At 47.9% G+C, this 21,043-nt stretch overlaps 1 protein-coding gene and 1 long non-coding RNA gene across 5 annotated transcripts in view; one reads left to right on the forward strand and one right to left on the reverse strand.

Moving 5' to 3' along the window:
* GNAL (G protein subunit alpha L) overlaps window positions 1–21,043 on the reverse strand; it is a 202,595-nt gene that overhangs the window by 5,120 nt on the left and 176,432 nt on the right. For all 4 annotated transcript variants that reach the window (XM_045377973.3, XM_065534250.2, XM_065534249.2 and 1 more), the window contains 6 exons: window positions 14,737–14,791; window positions 11,977–12,050; window positions 9,415–9,473; window positions 8,284–8,404; window positions 5,488–5,618; window positions 3,491–3,558 (listed from right to left, as the gene is read on the reverse strand). In XM_045377973.3, the coding sequence (XP_045233908.2) occupies window positions 3,491–3,558; window positions 5,488–5,618; window positions 8,284–8,404; window positions 9,415–9,473; window positions 11,977–12,050; window positions 14,737–14,791 (508 nt within the window). The remainder of the gene's footprint in view (window positions 1–3,490; window positions 3,559–5,487; window positions 5,619–8,283; window positions 8,405–9,414; window positions 9,474–11,976; window positions 12,051–14,736; window positions 14,792–21,043) is intronic.
* LOC141409065 (uncharacterized) lies at window positions 4,426–5,986 on the forward strand. The gene is made up of 2 exons (XR_012427352.1): window positions 4,426–4,716; window positions 4,826–5,986. It is a non-coding gene; the product is annotated as an uncharacterized lncRNA (long non-coding RNA).

The raw sequence follows: 21,043 nt of genomic DNA on the forward strand, positions 1-21,043 counted from the left end.
GGCTGGAGTGCAGTGGCGGCATCTTGGCCCACTGCAACCTCTACCTCCTGGATTCAAGCGATTCTCCTGCCTCAGCCTCCTGAGTAGCTGGGATTACAGGTGTGTGCCACCACACCTGGCCAATTTTTGTATTTTTAGTAGAGAAGGGGTTTCACCATGTTGGTCAGACTGGTCTGGAACGCCTGACCTCATGACCCGCCCGCCTTGGCCTCCCAAAGTGCTGGGATTACAGGTGTGAGCCACCACGCTCTGCCAGCTAGTTTTAATTAAATGTCCATATTGTGCCCAGTGGTTCTGTATTGGACAGTGCAGCGGCCCCGTGGCCGCCTCCACACAGGGGCAGTTTAGCATCTGCTAAGCAGGGTGTCCCCTGGTTATCAGGGGAACGTTTGCTGCCTTCTGGGAGAAAAGTGATCTGTTGTCAAGTACCTGGGAAACAGGGTTAGACACTACGAGTCATGGTTTGTGGGGACACCTCAGTGATGTGCTCATGTGCACTGTGAAGCTAAGTGCTGGGGGTGTGGGGACAGGCTGTTACAGGCCGAACTGTGTTCCCCCGGCACTTCAGATGTGACTATATTTGGAGATAAGGCCTTTACAGAGGCAATTACGGTAAAATGAGGTCATTAGGGTGGGCCCTAATGCAGTATGGCTGGTGTCCTAGAGAGAAGAGGAAACCAGGAGGATGCAGCCGTGTGCAGAGGGAAGACCCTGTGAGACACAGGGAGAAGGCGGCCGCAAGCCAAGGGAGGGGCCTCTGAAGGGACCAACCCTGCCCACACCTTGATTTCAGACGTCTAGCCTCCAGAGCTGTGAGAAATACATTTCTGCTGTTTGATACTCAGCCTCTGGGGCACTTTGTTATGGCAGCCCAGGCAGACTTAGACAGAGGTCCTGTGGAAGCTCGCCTTCTTCCTTGGTGCCACGGGAATCCCTGGGCCTCCTCCTCATCCCCTCCACTCCTTTTTCGACAAGGCATTCTGGGAAACAGGCTTTAGACAGCTGCTCAGACCACGGAAAGGGTGTCCTGAAGATGTCCTGAGGTATGAAACTCCTCACGGGGGACAGACTTACTTTAGCAATAGTCAGGCTTCCCTCAAGCATTTAAAAGAAAAACGTATGGACACTGAAATGAGTAGGTTATATATCTTTTTAATCCCAAAGCACCAGGTGAGGTGTTTGGCACACGCACAGTAAGTGTGTAGTGAATGAATGAAAAATAGGCTTTTGGCTGGGTGCAGTGGCTCACACCTGTAATCCCAGCACTTTGGGAGGTGGAGGCAGGAGGATCACTTGAGGTGAGGGAGTTCGAGACCAGCCTGGCCAACATAGCAAGGCTCTATCTCTATAAAATGTAAAAATTAGCCAGGTGTGGTGGTGTGTGCCTGTAGTCCCAGCTACTCAGGAGGCTGAGGCACGAGGGCTGCTTGAGCCCAGGAGTTGGAGGCTGCAGTGAGCTATGATCTTGCCACTGCACTCCAGGCAGCCTGGGTGACACTGCGAGGCAATGCCCCAAATAAACCAAAAAAGGCTTTCTTCTGTAATAGTGTGACTATTTGTCCCTGTCTAGAGCCTTCAAATTAAGGGAATGGAGTCATTGCAAAGGGCGTTGCTTCAAATAGTTTTTTGTTTTGAGATGGAGTGTTGCTGTCACCCAGGCTGGGGTCACCCAGGCTGGGGTGCAGTGGCACAATCATAGCTCACTGCCACCTCAAATTCCTGGGCTCAAGGAATCCTCCCACCTCAGCCTCCTGAGTAGCTGGGACTACATGCCTGTGCCACCATAGCCAGGAACGTTTTAAAATTTTCTGTAGACACGAGGTCTTGATATGTTGTCTAGCTGATCTCGAACTTCTGGCATCAGGTGATCCACCTGCCTTGGCCTCCCAAAGTGTTGGGATGACATGCATGAGCAACTGCATCCGGCCTGGATGTTTCTAATCTTCATTTAAATGCCCAACATATGCATGCTTAATTAACATTTAGTTCTCATTAGAAAACCATTTTTTTGTGTCTTTATATGTTATGGTCTTACAAAATGCTCCTTAAAATTAAGGGATTCCTTGATCTATTACAAACTAAATCTCCTTATTGAAGAGATTTGCAATGCACATTAATTGACCTTAAGTAAAGGCTCTGAGAATCTGACAGTCTCAGAGAGGCAGAGGAACCTCCCACGCTGTATTTAACACAGCACATCCCAGATTTATTCAGCTGCACAAGCTCTTCCGGTGCTGCCATGCACTTACGGCCATGCACGTCTGGGGGAACTCTTGTCCTCTGAACTCACCCTGGGGCCTTGATTTCTCTTCATTGTTACTTTCTAACTCACTGTAGGATTCAGGAGTCATCCCACAGGGGTGGCTGGGAAAAGGGCGGTGAAAGGCCAGGCTGGAGTGCCGGTCCCCATGGAAAGGCCTCAGAGCCGAGTATCATCCCTAGTGCTCCCGGGGCTGAGACCTTGTCCACACATGTTAAGTGCGCCTGGACTACTACCGGGAACACGCTCTTGGGAATACCTTGGCATGTAATAGTTTGAAGCGAGTAAAAACTCACAGCTAGCTATCCACTGTAGGTTATTTCAAAGAAAATAATATAGATAAAGCATATGTGGCAAATTTTTGCCAGTTGGTCAGTTTGGGTAAAGAGTATCTGGGAGTTTTTTTTGTTTGTTTGTTTTGTTTGAGACAGTCTCGCTCTGTCGGCCAGGCTGGAGTGCAGTGGTGTGATCTCGGCTCACTGCAACCTCTGCCTCCTGGCTTTAGGTGATTCTTCTGCCTCAGCCTCCAGAGTAGCTGGGATTACAGGCGCCCGCCACTGTACCCAGCTAATTTTTTGTATTTTTAGTAGAGACGGGGTTTCACCATGTTGGCCAGGCTGGTCTCGAACTCCTGACCTCAGGTGATCTACCTGTCTCAGCCTCCCAAGTGCTGGGATTACAAGCGTGAGCCACTACACCTGGTCTGAGTATATGGGAGTTATTTGTACAAATCTTCCGCCTCATATGTAAGTTTGAAATAATCTCAAAATTATCCCAAATATAATCTCAACTATATCTCAAAAGTAATCTCAAAATCTCAAAAAGCTGAAGAAAAAGTATCTGAATTTGAGCACACCTGTTTTTACATAAACCATCAGCCTGTTAGTGCTTTTGGGTGGAGGAAGAGTATGGGCGCTTGGACTTTGCTGAAGGACGCTGTCCTTTTTGGAAAATACAAGAAGTGAATGAAGTGTAGCCCATCCAAGTACCATTCCCTGGGATGCTGTGTTCTCACCCGGGCTCTGCTGGTTGGAAGCTGTGTGACCTTGGGTGAGAAATCTAACCTCTCTGAACCTCGGTGTGCTCAGCTGTGAAATGAAAGTAACATACCCTTTCTCATCTCTCGTAATGTTAAGGAAGATTAAATCAAAGAGTAAGTAATCTGCATACTGCAAGAAACAAAAGATTAAGAATGGAGGTAAAAAAACAAAGGTTAACAAAATGGCTTACCAAAAACAGGTCCCGGATAAAGAACTTGGCTCTCGTAACTTTGGGATCTTCTCCTGCATCTGGTGTTGCTGTAGAAATGACAAATGCAACTTTACTTAAGCAACATGAAACGAAGATACAACTCTATGAAAACACAGAAGGAATTTCAACGTTGGACTGCTGTATATTCACAGCATTAAAATACATGTATAGTTAGACAAAAACAAACATGTACTTTTGTTTTCTTTCTTTTTTTTGGAGACGGAGTCTCATTCTCTCGCCCAGTGGTGTGATCTTGGCTCACTGCAACCTCCACCTCTCAGGTTCAAGCGATTCTCCCACCTCATCCTCCCCAGTAGCTGGGATTACAGGCACCCACCATCGTGACCAGCTAGTTTTTTTTTTTTTTTTTTTGAGACGGAGTCTCGCTCTGTTGCCCAGGCTGGAGTGCAGTGGCCGGATCCCAGCTCACTGCAAGCTCCGCCTCCTGGGTTCATGCCATTCTCCTGCCTCAGCCTCCCGAGTAGCTGGGACTACAGGCGCCCGCCACCTCGCCCGGCTAGCTTTTTGTATTTTTTAGTAGAGACGGGGTTTCACTGTGTTAGCCAGGATGGTCTTGATCTCCTGACCTTGTGATCCGCCCGTCTCGGCCTCCCAAAGTGCTGAGATTACAGATGTGAGCCACCGCGCCCGGCCTTATTCCTATAAGGAAATATGTAGCGGTAGGATTTTTTTTCAGGTCTTTCTGACTCAGGTGATGGCAGCAGGATTTTGTTGGCATGCCCCACACGGGCCAGGATTTTACTATGAATATACTTATGCAATGCCTCTCCCATGAAGGAGAAAAGAACATTGAACATAAGGAGCAAGAAAGTTTAACGACAAATGCAAGTTTTCTTTTCCTTCTTCATTGAGGATAAAAAGTAAATTTTCCAAATCTTAACTATATTTTCCAGGAAAGTCTCTTTTATTCTGCGTTTTCTAGTTTGGAATTCAAGATGTAGAAAGCGGTGCTATTTCACCTTAAATCACTCCTGTGGGCCTCTGGTAGACCTAGTGTTCACTGGAAACTGAAGCGTCAGCGACTGGAAATGGAGTGACCATCTCTTCCTAGTCTACCTTCCCAGCTTTAGCACTGACAGTCCCGTGCCCCGGAAACCCCTCAGTCTCAGGCAGCCGGGGGTGGCTGCTGGCCCTGCTGGAAATCCCCAAGGCTGCAGCCACAGCAAGGCTAGAGATAGGAGCAGGTAAGCGTGGCTGCTGCCAGCACGGGCTTGGGGACAAAGGGTGCAAGGACTGCTTTGCCTGCATGACTCTACCCGTGTGGCTTTGAACACATTATCTCTTCTGTCTCAGACTCTCTTTCCACGGGAAAGAAGAATAGAAACTACCCTGCGGGGTCATCGGAGGGTGAAGTGAGAACATCTGTATCAAGGACTAACGAGGCCCCTGTCATGTCCAACCCCGTCAAAGGCTCTAGAGGGAGAGCTCACAGCAGCATGACACATCACACCCAAAACGGCTCTTTCTTCGGCGGCACAGTTTCAATGGAAAGTCAAACTCGGAAACATTTACAAACTGGATCCTAAATAGGACATTTTTTTTTTTTTTTTTTGAGACGGAGTCTGGCTCTGTCGCCCAGGCTGGAGTGCAGTGGCTGGATCTCAGCTCACTGCAAGCTCCGCCTCCCGGGTTTGCGCCGTTCTCCTGCCTCAGCCTCCCGAGTAGCTGGGACTACAGGCGCCCGCCACCTCGCCCGGCTAGTTTTTTGTATTTTTTAGTAGAGACGGGGTTTCACCATGTTAGCCAGGATGGTCTCGATCTCCCGACCTCGTGGTCCGCCCGTCTCGGCCTCCCAAAGTGCTGGGATTACAGGCTTGAGCCACGGCGCCCGGCCCAGAATTGTTTTAAATCAAGTGAATTTCTTAGATTCATCAGAAGTATGTGAATTAGAGTTACAGGACTATTAATAAAACAATTCTATTCCTCAATCATAAGAATGTGTTTTGAAATCTTACCGTCTTCAGGAACGGTATAATTTGCATATTCTGGGAAATAGTCTTCAATTTTTGATTTCCCTGCCAAGACTTTTTCTGCCAGCATATCTTGTTTGTTCAAGAACAAGATGATAGAAATGGTCCGTAACCACCTGAAAAAGGAAAAATAAACGAACACAGTTCACATACACTAGTATATGAAAGCGCCTCTAACATAGAAGTTGCTAAATTAAAAGAATACCATCATCCTCCTAAAATTGTATAGGATTCAAGAAAGTTCAGTACACCAGTATCCTCATTCCATCTGTAAACAATGATAAACAAATATAGGTACAGGTTGAGCAGCCCTCATCCAAAAACACAAAATCCGAAATACTTCAAAATCCAAAACTTTTTCAGCACTGACATGATGCTCAAAAAACAAGAGCACAGTATTTTAAAATCTGTTTTTTCCTATAAGACTGTGGTCATTTTCTCACTTACACATATAGTGTATATAAATAAATTTATAATAACTCTATAGTATCCTTCTGTATACCTGGCATTTCCTGGCCCTGTTTCTTTCCTATTAACTGTCTTATTACCACAAATTTGAGGCTGGTTGTTGAACATTTCATAGAAAATCATTTTTCTGAGAATCCAAAACTTTACAAGGTAAACTTAGTTTCCTGTCCTCCTTGGTAATATTTCTTCCTAAATACTTCAGAAGAAACTTTGATTTCTAACTATATATGTATGTATTATGTGTGTGTGTGCTAAATATTCCTTTCTGAAATAATCACTTATGCCACTTTGCAATGCTAGTAGTTTCAAATATAATTATGTGGTGATTGTGAGCTGTAAGGGATCTTACAGATCATCTAGTCATTAGTGGATGTCCTAAACTGGTACTTTATTTATTTTTAAATGTAAACATTTTTGTTTTATTTTTTGAGATGGAGTCTCACTCTGTTGCCCAGGCTGGAGTGCAGTGGTGCAATCTCAGCTCACCACAACCTCCACCTCCCGGGTTCAAGTGATTCTCATGCCTCAGCCTCCTGAGTAGCTGGGACTACAGGCGCCCACCACCACGCCTGGCTAATTTTTGTATTTTCAGTAGAGACGGGGTTTTGCCATTTTGGTCAGGTTGGTCTCGAACTCCTGATCTCAGGTGATCCTCCTGCCTTGGCCTCCCAAAGTGCTGGGATTACAGGTATGAGCCACTGTTCCTGGCCCCTAAACTGGTACTTCCTAAATTTTAAAAACCAAACAAAACCTATTTCGAACCCTAGATATAGAATCATCCCTTGATACCCATGGGAGATTGGTCTACGACTCCCTGTGAAAACCAAAATCTGAGGAGGCTCCCTTGTATGAAATGGTGTAGTATTTGCATGTAACCCATGCACACCCTCCCATGTGCTTAAATCATCTCCACATTACCTATCATACCTATCACAATGTAAAAGCTGGCGAGTACTTGTTATACTGTATTGCTTATTTGTATTATTATTTTTTAGTCCAATTTTTTTCCTTGCTCAATTTTTTATTTTAATTAATTAATTAAGTTTTTTGAGACGGAGTCTCCCTCTGTTGCCCAGACTGAAGTGCAGTGATATGATCTCAGCTCACTGTAACCTCCGCCTCCTGGGCTCAAGTGATCCTCCTGCCTCAGCTTCCCAAGTAGCTGGGACTACAAGTGTGCCCCACCACACCTGATGAATTTTTGTATTTTTTGTAGAGACGGGGTTTCAACATGTTGCCCAGGCTGGTCTCCAGCTCCTGAGCTCAAGCAATTCCCCTGTCTCAGCCTCCCAAAGTGCTGGGATTACAGGTGTAAGCCACTGTAATCTTGTATTATTTTTTGTTGTTGTATTGCTATCTTAAATTTATTTTTGAATATTTTCAATCTGTGGTTGGTTGAATCTGCAGATATGGAACCTGAAGATATGGAAGGCTGAATGTAATCTTAGGCTTTCAAAACAAAGACCTAAATTTTCTTGACAAAGCACTATCAGAACTTCATCAAAGAATACTCCACACTGGCCGGGCGCGGTGGCTCACGCCTGTAATCCCAGCACTTTGGGAGGCCGAGGTGGGCGGATCACGAGGTCAGGAGATCAAGACCATCCTGGCTAACATGGTAAAACCCCGCCTCTACTAAAAATACAAAAAATTAGCCGGGCGTGGTGGCAGGTGCCTGTAGTTCCAGCAACTCGGGAGGCTGAGGCAGGAGAATGGCGTGAACCCGGGAGGTGGAACTTGCAGTGGGCTGAGAAAGCGCCACTGCACTCCAGCCTGGGTGACACAGCGAGACTCCGTCTCAAAATAAAATAAAAAAAAATAATAATAAAATAAAATAAAATAAAATACTCCACATTTTTAGTATGTCTATACAATAGATGAACTAAAAGAGATATTTCATACAGTTCTGGATTTATTTAGTAAAGAGTGTGTGTGGGGGGTGTGGGTGTAGGTGTGTGTGTGTTTTGAGACCGGGTCTTGCTGTGTTGCCCAGGCAGGAGTGCAGTAGTGTGATCTCCGTTCACTGCAACCCTCACCTCCTGGGCTCAACCGATCCTCCTACCTCAAGCTCCTGAGTAGCTGGGACTACAGGTGTGCACCACCACGCCTGGCTAATCTTTGTATTTTTTGTAGAGACAGGGTTTCTTCATGTTGCCCAGGTTGGTTTCCAACTCCTGGGCTCAAGTGACACACCTGCCTCGGCCTCCCAGTGTTGAGATTACAGGTGTGAGCCGCAACACCTGGCCTGAGCGTATTTTTAACAAAAGAAAATTTGCAATCCAGTGGTGAGACTGAATTTGTTATTTTTGTCACCTGTTGTTCCAGATGCTTTCAAAAAGATCGAGGGACTCTCTCAGCCTGTTGGTGTTATTGTCTTCTCGAATCACCATGTTGTAGCTACTGCAGGCTGCGACGTAAATGATAGCCGTGACATCTTGGTGGGGAGAAAAAGGAAAGCACCTCAGTTAGACACCCTCGCTGTGGAGCTGCAAGAAAGTACACACGCAGCAGCCACTCAGTTCCACAAAAACATTCACTCAGTGATAGGACTATTCAGTCACAGAACAGCCTGCACGTGCGCCGTGCGCACCACTGGTTGCTTCAGTAACGCACTTGATGAAGAGCCCAGCCCAAAAGACGCACGTAAATTTGGGATGCTTAAATGCTTTTTTTTTTTTTTTTTTTTTGAGATGGAGTTTCACTCTTGTCTCCCAGGCTGGAGTGCAATGGCATGATCTTGGCTCACTGCAACTTCTGCCTCCCAGGTTCAAGTGATTCTCCTGCCTCAGCCTCCCTAGTAGCTAGGATTACAGGCATGTGTCACCATGCCTGGCTAATTTTTGTATTTTTTTCTGAGACAGAGTTTCACTCTTGTTGCCCAGGCTGGAGTACAGTGGCACAATCTTGGCTCACTGCAACCTCCGTCTCCTGGGTTCAGGCGATTTTCCTGCCTCAGCCTCCCAAGTAGCTGGGATTACAGGCGTGCACGACAACACCTGGCTAATTTTTGCATTTTTAGTAGAGACGGGGTTTCACCATGTTGGTCAGGCTGGTCTTGAACTCCTGACCTCAGGTGATCCACCCACCCTAGCCTCCCAAAATGCTGGGATTACAGGCATGAGCCACCACACCTGGCTAATTTTTGTATTTTTAATAGAGCTCTGGTTTCTCCACATTGGCCAGGCAGGTCTCGAACTCCTGACTTCAGCTTATCCGCCCTCCTTGGCCTCCCAAGGTGCTGGGATTACAGGCATGAGCCATGGCACCTGGCCCTTAAATGCTTTTTTAAATGAGATTAGTATCTAAGGAAGGAGCATCATAATCTATAAAATGCTATGCTTTACATACTAGTTAGAGATCATCTAATTCAAAAACAGTTAAGCACAGCAATGCTGAGTGTTAGAATTCACTCCCATTTTCTTGAGAGAGCATAAAAAAAATCACCATTAAAGCACTGGATCCATTTTCTCCTCTCATCCCTCTGGCCGCCAACATCAAACATGCTGTGGAAGAGCAAGAGGAACACAATTATTTGGGGAAAGCAGGGAACAACCGCACACGTGCTTGCTTTCCTCTTTGGCTATCAGCAGCTTCCAGCGTTCACACATGGGTCTTGAGTCAGGTTCGGGTCACTGGCTGGCCTGCACCATCACTCCCTGTGTGATCCTGGAATACAAGTGGCTCCACCTCTCTCAGCCGCAGTCCCTCCTCAGTCACCCCACAGTGGGGCTACAGGGGTGAGAGATGGAGCAGACAGCAGCCGGCAGTGTCTGAGGTCCCACAGTAGGTCCTTAATAAATCCAGTGGTCACTAGCTCAGTAATGCAAGAGGTTACTTGCTCAGACACTCATGCCTCTCTGAGTATGAGCTAAGTGCCCAGGGCAGATCTTTCCTATGATTTGCTCCAGCTCTTGGGACACTGTGTCCCCTCCCCTGGAGAATTGAGAAAGGCTCCTTGCTGATCTGTCTACACTACATGCATCTTATCTCTAGCCACCTCTGCTTGGTGACCTGCACTGGGTCTGGATCACGCCTGGATTTAGTTCAGGCTGCTCTGCCCAGCCCGAGCTGCTTCCTGGTCTTGCCCAGCCAAGGCGGCCTCAGCCAGTTCTCTCAGAGTTTCTCAGCTGCATCCTGCACGTCATCAGCCCAGGCCCAGGCCCCTCTTCTCACAGCCCCTGCTCACCGCACCCTGTGGCCTAAGCCATTTCTCCCTGGGAGAGTTTCTCTACCTACCCAGATTCTGCTGGATCCTTCCAACCTTTGCAGGCGTCCCTGGCTCTGAGATTTCTCCCCTCCCTAAACACAGTGCATGTGCCCTAGGACCACACGGGCTAGACTGTTTTGTCCTGGGTGGGTATGTTGCTGATCCTATTAGAATTTAATCTGTACGCTTTGCATTAGCACACGTGGGGCACGCTGAGGTACTTGATGAAAATGGATGAGCTGATGAGCAGAATCCTTTCAAACAAAATCACGAATGTGAGATACAGCTTCACTGTTAATAATTCCACTATGCCAGGGACGTGGTTCTGATGTGGGCAAAACCGCACGTCATGCCAACTCCACACCGCACTGTGCGCCTCACAGCAGAGACGGACGTAGCGGCTTTTCTCCAGCCTGACACTGGCCGTGTGAATGGTTCTTGGGGAGAGGTCAGGCACTGCAGGAGTCTCAGAACACATTGAAAATCATGAAACTCTTGCTCTAAGGGACCTCACCCTTGAGGTCCCTTAGAGTCGAGTTGGACATGCTGAGGGTGACTGGGCAAGGTATAGGGCAGAATACCATCACTGGCTGCATAGTAGACGCAATGGGAATTCTAAGGGGTCACCATGGGCTGAGATTTGAGGGACGCTTGGATGCTTCTTTTTTTTTTTTTTAGAGACACCCAGACTGGAGTGAAATGGCCTAATCATGGCCCACTGCTGCCTTGAATTCCTGGGCTTACGAGATCCTCCCACCTCAGCCTCCTGAGTAGCTAGGACCACAGGTGTACGCCATCAAGCTTGGCTAATTTTTTTTTTTTTGGTAGAGACAGATTCTCGCTATGTTGCCCAGGCTGGTCTTGAACACCTGGTCTCAAGCAATCCTACTGCCTTGGCCTCCCAAAGTGCTGAGATGACAGGCATGAGCCACTATGCCTGGCCTGAAGGAAGCTTTGATAGATTTGTGGGGTTTGCTTAGCCCAGGTGGCATCTGAGGCTCAGAGGACAAGATGAATAGAGGCATGGCGGCAGGAAAAGCTGGGAGAACTGGAAGGGTCCTCACAGCAGCCCAGCCTGGTGAGGCAGGTGGCAGGTGACAAAGCAGGGCTGGGGATGGGGCTGGTCACAGGTGGAGGGCTTGGGTCATAGGGTGCACAGGCAGTAGTGAGCCCCGAACCTTTTTCAGCAGAGGAATAGCACGATCCAGGCCATGCTATGGGAAGATTCATTTCGTGGCACTGAGTAGGGCGACTGAAATGGGTAAGCCAGGGGACAGGAGACCAGCCAGGGCCCTGCTGAGAGAGTCTAGGGGCTGGGGAAGTGATGGAGCAGGACTAGGGTCACAGCTATGGGGACAAAAAGAGCTTTGTGGCCGGAGAATTAACGTCTTATCATGAGGGAGAGAAATGAAGAAAGTAAGCTCATTTGGCCAAGTTTGCACTTGGGCAACCCAAGAGATGGGCTGGAGACACACATGAACTGCTCATTTCAGTTCTCAAACTGGGACTGTGCATCTGGAAGATCAAAATTTCATGAGTCTCCTGATCTAAAAAAAGAGCCAATCAAATCTACAACTGAGGCAGACACTGCCTTCCTTTCCGGTGTCCTCATTTCTGCTTTAAAGTAGGCAGTAAAATCAACACTTCAAGTCTTGCTAGAGTTAGAATTTCACCCCAGCTGCCCTTACCTGAAAGGGCAACCATGCACATTCAGGAATGAAGCCCCTTAAACCTCACAACCCTTCGGCTCTGGGACTTCATGAGGCCCTGGGCCACGCGGCTCTTAACGACATACTCACTGAAAGTTCACTTTGTCCACTTGGAATCGTGTCTCAAAAATCCCAGATGTCAGAACTCTGCATCTGAGGAGGTCCTGGGAACAAGAAGAGGGAAGCAAGCTGGGTTACATGACTGTTCTTCTTCAAAGTAAAGCCCTGGTATAACTATACATCAGCAATATTTTTCAAATAATTTGTTCCACTGTACAGGAAACAATAATAATTAAGAACTAAAATTGGCTAAGCGTGGTGACTCACACCCGTAATCCCAGCACTTTGGGAGACTGAGGCAGGCAGATCACCTGAGGTCAGGAGTTTGAGACCAGCCTGGCCAACATGGTGAAACCCTATCTCTACTAAAAATACGAAAAAACAAATTAGCCAGGTGTGGTCACAGGCACCTGTAATCCCAGCTACTTGGGAAGCTGAGGCAGGAGAATCGCTTGAACCTGGGAGGCAGAGGTTGCAGGGAGCTGAGATCGTGCCATTGCATTCCAGCGTGGGTGACAAGTGAGACTCCGTCTCAAAAAAAAAAAAAAAAAAAAAAAGAACTCAGACGAATGTTGTTTTATCCTCCAGAGAAAGCCACAATTAATGTGTTGGTTTGGCCCTGAGAGACCTGATAACTGTCTATTTGTTTTAAAACTTAAAAAAACTCATGTCTCAAAGAATCTTACTGACATATACCTGACAACCACAGTCAGGGCATCAGCATTCCAGAGGGACCCCCCTGCCAGTGCTCTGTTGGCTTGGGTGAGACTCACGATGGCTTGGGTGAGAAACCAAAGGAAGTGTAACTCTGCACTCAGAAGTCTTCAGCCTTATGAACTGGATGCTAGTTGATTTCATTTATTCTCTCTTCCCTGCACATTTCTATTTCCTCCAAGGTAAAAGATGTGGTACCCCGAGGGGACGAGAAAGCCATGCAGCCTCGCAAAGCTGGCATCCCTGGCACATTTGGCAGATGTCAGGGTTTTTTTTTTTTTTCTGACCACCAAATCCATGTGCTTTTAAGGAAGCAGCCACTCTGTAATAATTCTGGAACATGGGAGGTGGTCCTCCCATTTTAGTATAATGAGAACTGTTTAGGACAGGTGAGTTAGTTGAGGGACTGACTCAAGACGAGGAAGCCTCCATTGCTTTGTCAGATAATTTCTTTTTTTTTTTTTTTTTTTTTTTGAGACGGAGTCTCGCTCTGTCGCCCAGGTTGGAGTGCAGTGGCGCAATCTCGGCTCACTGCAAGCTCCGCCTCCCGGGTTCACGCCATTCTCCTGCCTCAGCCTCCCGAGTAGCTGGGACTACAGGCGCCCGCCCCTGCGCCCGGCTAATTTTTTCTATTTTTAGTAGAGACAGGGTTTCACCATGGTCTCAATCTCCTGACCTTGTGATCCGCCCACCTCGGCCTCCCAAAGTGCTGGGATTACAGGCGTGAGCCACCACGCCCGGCTATTTATTTTTTTAAGATGGAGACTCACTCTGTGGCCCAGGCTGGAGTGCAGTGGTACTGTCTCAGCTCCCTGCAACCTCAGTCTCCTGGGTCCAAGTGATTCTCCTGCCTCAGCCTCCCAAGTAGCTGGGATTACAGGCATGCGCCACCACGCCACCACGTCCAGCTAGTTTTTGCATTTTTAGTAGAGACGGGGTTTCACCATGTTGGCCAGGCTGGTCTTGCACTCCTGACCTCAGGTGATCCACCCGCCTCCCGAAGTGCTGGGATTACAGGCGTGAGCCACCACGCCCGGCTTTGTCAGATAATTTCAAACTCTCAGGATCAGCCTGAGAGAGAGAAACTTTATGGGAGAGACAGAAGCTCAGGCCTCAGACTTTCCACCTTGGGGGCCCAGGGCCAAGGCCTTGCAGGGAATACAGACTCTGGGGGAAGTTTGGAGAGTGTGGTTTGAACAGAGAGACTCCTCTAACTTCCTTGGGGTTCACTGGCTCTAGAAGCACCTGAAGGCTCCTGAATTGATCAATCCAGGGGCTCTCCAAGTCTCTGCAGCTGCCTGAGGATCGAAGGGGCACGATTCCCTCTTTGCTATTTAAAAATTGGTGGAGTGGGCTGGGCACAGTGGCTCACGCCTATAATCCCAGCACTTTGGGAGGCCAAGGCAGGTGGGTCACTTGAGGTCAGGAGTTTGAGACTAGTCTGGCCAACATGGCAAAACCCTGTCTCCACTGAAAATACAAAAATTAGCTGGGCGAGGTGGCAGGTACCTGTAATCCCAGCTACTTGGGTGGCTGAGGCAGGAGAATAGCTTGAACCTGGGAGGCGGAGGTTGCAGTGAGCAGAGATTGCGCCATTGCACTCCAGCCTGGGTGACAGAGCAAGACTCCATCTCAAAAAGACAAAAAGGTGGAGTGCTTTTTTCTGACTCAACCCAAAGGGGATGCTCTGGGTCACACCTGGAAAGTTCGCTGTGATACGGGACTCCCCAGGCCCGGGGCCCAAACAGAATGGGCATAGTTTATGAAACCAGGAAGCAAAGACTTTGCTTGCCTGAGGACAGCTCCAGGAGGAACAGGAGCAGCATGTTCCTTGTCTGCAGATACACTCATTTGCATACTGGCAATTTTCATAACCACTTAAGTGCCAGAGTCAGGGGAGCAAGGCACAAGGTTTGATGACCAATCCATGCACACACCCAGGGCAGTACAAACGATGTGCAAAAAGTAGGTATCTGAGGGATTTTTCCTTAATCCATTCTGAAATAATCGTTAAATCATATTGGAAATGAATCTCACAGTTTCTGGTGCGCGGTGGGGGACCCTAATTCCACATACCTGGTCTGTGGGTGTGTAGTCAACCAAGCTGACGCTGTCGATCCTTTCCAGGAAGCTGCAAAGAAAGCCAGCAAGGGTTGAGGCCTGTTCTCAGGTCAGTTCTTCCTGGGGTTGGGGGGAAATTAATGGGACATTTCACCCAAGTACAGCAAGGATGGGGCAGGCCAAGAAGCTGACGTGAGTTCTTACTTTGTTTCCTGAATTTGTATCAGTCTAGATAATGCAACATTCTTGGCCCAGGGACGGAGAACTGCATTCTTCTTTTTTTTTTTTTTTAATGTTGCCTTCTCTCCCCTCTCTTCTCCGCTGCCGCAGGGCTGGGGGTGGGGCTACTCAGAAACTGGGAGACAGCCTGAAGCCTCCCTTCCAAGGCTAAGTATAAGAACGTGTTGCAATGTAAACAAAGCATGGAAGGTGACAGATGTTCCTTTAGTGTAGGTTCCTAATCAAATACAGAAGTTGTGTGTGTGTGTGTATGACTGTGTGAATATGTGTAAGAGTGACTGAGTGTGGAGAGCGATTATGTGGTGTGCGAGAGGAAATGTGTAAAAGTGAGTGTAAGGGTGTGAGAGTTATGTGTGGAAAGTGTGCGAGAGCAAGAATGTGAGTGTGTGTGTGTGAGTGTGTGTGCCGGCAAACCCGGCAACGCCTGTGGGTGTCAGATCTGCCCGGCGCCCTCTGTGTCCCACACAAGGCAGGGCGAGAGCCTAGGAAAGCTGTGCACCGCTCTGGGGTGATGACCCTCTTCCAGGCCGTGTCTCCAGCTCTTCCGCTGGGAGGCCGCCGAGCTCCCTCTCCCGAGTGACCATGGCCCCTGCACAGGCCTCCCCCGCCCTCTCTGTGTCAGCCTGGCTTTACCAAGGCATCTATCCAGGCTGCACGTTTCCCACTGAGTCTTGGTCGATCTGTTGTTATTTGTCTCCTCCACTAACATGCGAGGCCCTCAGGGCAGGTTTCTGTCGTGTCCACCTGGGAGTCCCCAGCACCTAGTGCCGGCCCGGCCCCAGTAAATATGGTGGAATGAACCAGTGTCCTCTGTCCCCTTCTCCTTCCGCGGTTGGGACAGGTGACCATCGAGCGCTGAGAGGCTGGGCCTCCTGGGGACGAACAAGCGTTGGGGATGGGTTAACTGGCGAGCAGAGGACAATTCTGGAGACAGGGGCAGCAGAGGCTCTAGAAGGAAGAAGGAGAGTGAGCAGGAGGGAGGGGTTGGGGCGGTCCAGGCTCTCTGTTGGCGCTGGCGTTGATGGGAGGCCCCGGTACTGAGGAGCTAGGATGCATGGCCTGGAGGCTGTGCTGGCTCACTGCCTGCCATGCCAGTTGGCTGGCTCTGTGTCTGGGTAGGTGGAGGCAGCAGCCATGTGCCCATGAGCGTTTCACGCAGCGGAGGGGATGCTGCCTCCCCACCTCCCCATCCTCCTGCACCAGCTCCTCTGCAGGTGCCTGTGAACCTCAGTGTGGGCAAGAGGGAGACGAAAGGGTTCAGAACGCAGAACGCCACCCCAAAATGTGCCCTTCGGCATGTTGACTAACTGCAGCTGAGGGCACTTGGGAAGCCTCGGATGCAGGGCCGGCGGGCTGACCTCCCGCTCTGTCTCAAACAGCGGGTCAGGAAATTTCCCGTAAGAAACGTCTGCCCTGGGCCAGGAAGAGGAGAATGTTTGTATCACCGGGAGCTGGGAGTCCACCCCGAACCGGATCTGTACAAACCCACCAAAATAACCCTCGTCTTTCATTAGTCACTGCCCCCCAATGACTGCCCCTAGAAACCTGAACCTTTCTCCTTTGTCACTTCTCCATACGTTTATCATCTTTTGTTACAAGGGTGTATTAGCTCTCAGTCCCGACGGCTTCTTTGGGTCTTCATTTTTCCTATGAGAGTTCCCGTGTGCGTGTAAAAATGTTAAATAGAATGTGTGTGCTTTCCTCTGGTCGATCCGTCTTTGTTGGTTCACTCAGGTTCCCGTATGCGTGTAAAAATGTTAAATAGAATGTGTGTGTTTCCTCTGGTCGATCCGTCTTTGTTGGTTCACTCAGGTTCCCGTGTGCGTGTAAAAATGTTAAATAGAATGTGTGTGCTTTCCTCCGGTCGATCCGTCTTTGTTGGTTCACTCAGCTACAGAACCTAATAGGAAAGAGGGAAGTTCTTTTTCCTTCCCTACAGAGGTCAAAAGGGGTCCATTTTAGGAACGACTTGGCCAAAGACAGTAAGACTGCGTCATTTCCTTGGCCATCGTAACTCCTTCCTTTTGGAAAGCTAGAGACAGTCCCTAGTGGCCAGAACTGAGGCCTGGCCATGGGATGACATTTTGGCAGCCTTCATCCATGAACCTGGGTTCGACACCCCCAGGGCAAGTAACCCAGAAGCAGAACACACAAAGGGCAGGAGTGGATCTGCTGGTGTTTGGGATGGCCTTTCATAGGGATAGGAAGCAGTGGGGGCAACTGTGACCTCAACTGTCATGAATGAGTCATTTCCCTGGAATCCAAGGGAAACAGGTTACGGGAGTGGTGTCTGGGACTGCATTGTCTGGTGTGCAGTCATGAAAGAATGTCGGCCGGGTGCAGTGGCTCATACCTTTAATCCCAGCACTTTGGGAGGCCAAGGTGGGTGGATCGCCTGCAGTCACGAGTTCAAGACCAACCTGGTCAACGTTGTGAAACCCTGTCTCTACTAAAAATACAAAAAGTAGCCACGTATGGTGGTGTGCGCCTGTAATCCCAGCTAGTTGGGAGGCTGAGGCAGGAGGATCACTTGAACCCAGGAGGCAGAGGTTGTAGTGAGCCGAGATCACGCCACTGCACTCTAGCCTGGGCGACAGAGTGAGACTCTGCCTCAAAAAAAAAAAAAATATATATATATATATATATATAAAAATAAAAAAAGAATGTCAACTGCTTCCGGCTCTGCAGAGATATGGCCAGGTGACAGGGTTACTGAGAGGCCAAAGGGACCCTGATCAGCCAGTGGTGTCTTTGGAATAGGTGCTGCAAGCCCTGGGAGGTGCTACTGCGCACGTGAAGGTTGGTGAGTTGGCCAAGGGTGTGGAACTGGCTCCAGAGGGGAAGGAGTAAAGGGAAGGGACCCTCTGGGACCTGGAGAACCTTGGGAGGCTGGAGGCAGGAATTCCCTGCCATTGCCTGAGGCCTGGTTTGGAAAGTGCAATGCAGTTTTGGCATGGTGGTTGCTGGCCTGGAATGTGGTGGGGTGAAGAGCACAGTGGAAGGACACACTGAGTTCCTGACCATCCAGTGACAAAGGAGCAAAAAGACCTTGGAATCCATGAGAAGGCAGAAGTTTCTGCCGGGGTGGGACGGGAGCTCTGGACTGGGGCTGGACATTCAGGTGGGTTTCTGGGTGGGAAGCCTGCCTCCCTCACAGGCCGTGTGAGCTACAACAGTTCTAGTCAGAAATGGTCATGACTTTTGACAGGGGCCGGGGTAAGGACACAGAAATGAATTCGCTCTGATGAAAAGAAGAGCTGGAAGGAACTGAACATTAAATATGAAGCCTGTGGCTATAGTTAGAGTTTAGGAAGTAATCTATTTAAAATGGGATGCACATAGGTTGGAGGTAGGTGGGTGAATGTATTCAGATGATAATAACTAGTCTAAGTAGAAAGAAAGAAGTATGGTTAACCAAAAAATGCCTGTGGAGTGCTAGAGAGATGTGATGAGAGGACGTGTGAGTGCATCTTCCTGTGCACTACAGAAGACCAGTGACGTTGAGATGCTGACAGTGATGAGGCTGGTGGGTCTTCTCCTGTCCCCAGCCTCCAAGATGGATACTCAGAGTCCTTCCAGCTCTGATTCTCAGAGATCTGAGACGTGGGAGGTCTCACTGAACATTTCCAAGAGCTGCTTCTGAATTGTTACTGATGCCCTGAGTTCATGCATTTCAAGTTTGTGCAATGAAAGTAAAATGTGAAAATGCACCCCAAAATGTGAATATGCCCCCAATTCTTTGAAAGAGTTTCTAAGGAATAAATAATAGAGTGGTAGATTTCTGCCAGCCTTCTGCCTTGATCCTTGTTTCAACTGGCATATTTCCAAGCATGTTGCAGAAGTACTTTTTCAAATTGGGGCTTCTGTGATTACCATACGTAGAGAGAATTTTAAAGGGATCTTCCAAATCATACATAGAATTTCGCATATGACTACATTTTAAAGGGTTATAACATTGCCTCCTTAAATACGCCACTGCATGCTGACCGGAAGAATTAAGCAGATCTAAAAACCCCTTGCAGACGATTCACTCCAACATTAGATACAGAGTTGCAAAACTATACCAAATTAGCATTGTAAAAAATCACTTGCATTGTAGACACTATAAGAAAGTAGTTAAAAAGAAATTTACTTTGATTTTTTTTCATTATTTCCTGTGACAGCTGAGGACACTCATATTTGCAGAAATGTTTTCATTTTCATTTAGATCCCCCTTCTGTTTGATATTAGCAAAAATAACAACTCACTGTTTATATCCCATCTGTTGTTGGCGTCAAAGAATTCTTAATGGCCATGGAATTGATCATGAAGAGGGAACAAGGAGAGTCACCAAAAGATGAAAACTATTCTATTAAATGCCTTTGTAATTAAACTACTGGGTCTGAGAAAAGAAGTACCAACTAAATTTCCATGTATTTAAAATTACTTTTTTTGTGAAAACATACAGCAATTGGAAATCTGTCAAGGAAAGTAAAAAACTTTTCCCAGTGTTAATGAAATTTGATTCATGATATTTATCTACAAGATATAAATATACAAATGGATCCCAGGTACTCCGGAGGCTGACAGCAGGATCACTGGAGCCCAGGAGTTCACACTGGTGGAGAAAAACACGACTCACACGGTGACAAAGTACCAGGCAGTTGTAATGCACAGCCAGAGTTAAGATCCCTGCTCCTTAAAAGGGGTTCCCAGACTCATGGCATATCAGCGTCACTGGCAGACCCACTGCGTCAGCATGTGCAGCTGAGCCACGTCCCAGGTGATCAGCGATTCTTGGTGAGTCGTCATCCAAGAGCGTGTTCCTCCTGGCTTTCCCCGCCTCCCAGCTTTATGCTCTAATCTCTGCCTGAAACATTCTTCTCATGACTCCTGCTCTTTCTCCTTCCCACAGGGTAAAGTCCACACTTTTAATCTGGCCTCGAGCCCTTTGCAATCTGTCCAGTCTCCCCTTCAGTCTCTTCTACATCACATGAACCCTCCACTCCAGTCAAAACTCCCTGTAGATTTTGGCCTCTCAGATCCCATGTCATCCCTGCTTTCTCCCCCCTATTTGAAACCTGAGATTAAACCCTGCCCGCTCTGGGAAGCCACTTCTAACTGCCATGACACAGCACAACGTCAACCTCACTTTCTTCTGGCACTTACTGTCTCACAATTCCATGAGCTTGGCATGCTGCCTTATGCTGTGATTTAATCCTTTTTAAAGGTTGAGATATAAAATAACGTAAAGTATGTAAACAGTCCTGATCTTAAGTGTTCTTGATTTTTTTTTAAACATCTGGATATGCCTTGTCCATTTTTCTTTTTCTGTGTATGTTTTATCTACCTATCTGTACTGAATATCATTTAAGGGCAAAAGCATGTTCTAATTTCTAGAAAGAAGCCCCACATGGCCAGCATGTTTTGTACTGAATCTTTCTCTGCACTGTCATTTAAAATGTTTTTAAATTTAAAAAATTATTTGTTTTTATTTTTTTGAGACAGTCTCACGCTGTCACCCAGGCTGGAGTGCAGCTATAATTTGCTATAAGTATCTTGCTTTGGACTTTGGCTACAGAATTGCCAAGAGGATGTTGTGTTTTTGCAGAGGAAGTCCCTCCCTTCTACTTTATAATGTGCTTGGCCAGCTGATGCTGATACTATGCTCAGTTAATAAGGTTATCTTATCAGACTGGTACTTATTTTCAGCAGTCTTTTTTTTTTGAGATGGAATTTCGCTCTTGTTGCCCAGGCCGGACAGGCTGGAGTGCAACGGCGCGATCTCGGCTCACTGCAACTTCTGTCTCCTGGGTTTAAGCGATTCTCCTGCCTCAGCCTCCCAAGTAGCTGGGATTACAGGCATGCGCCACCATGTCCGGCTAATTTTGTATTTTTAGTAGAGATGCGGTTTCTTCATGTTGGTCAGGCTGGTCTTGAACTCCCGACCTCAGGTGATTTGCCTGCCTTGGCCTCCCAAAGTGCTGGGATTACAGGCGTGAGCCACTGCACCCGGCCCAGCAGTCTTTTCCAAATCAAAGACAGCAGGGCAGGCACACAGTGTCCAAGCCTCATGGTCTGCCTGTATTTAAAAGGCATATAC

The sequence above is a fragment of the Macaca fascicularis genome, chromosome 18 (genome assembly GCF_037993035.2).
Source record: "Macaca fascicularis isolate 582-1 chromosome 18, T2T-MFA8v1.1".
NCBI lineage: Eukaryota > Metazoa > Chordata > Mammalia > Primates > Cercopithecidae > Macaca > Macaca fascicularis.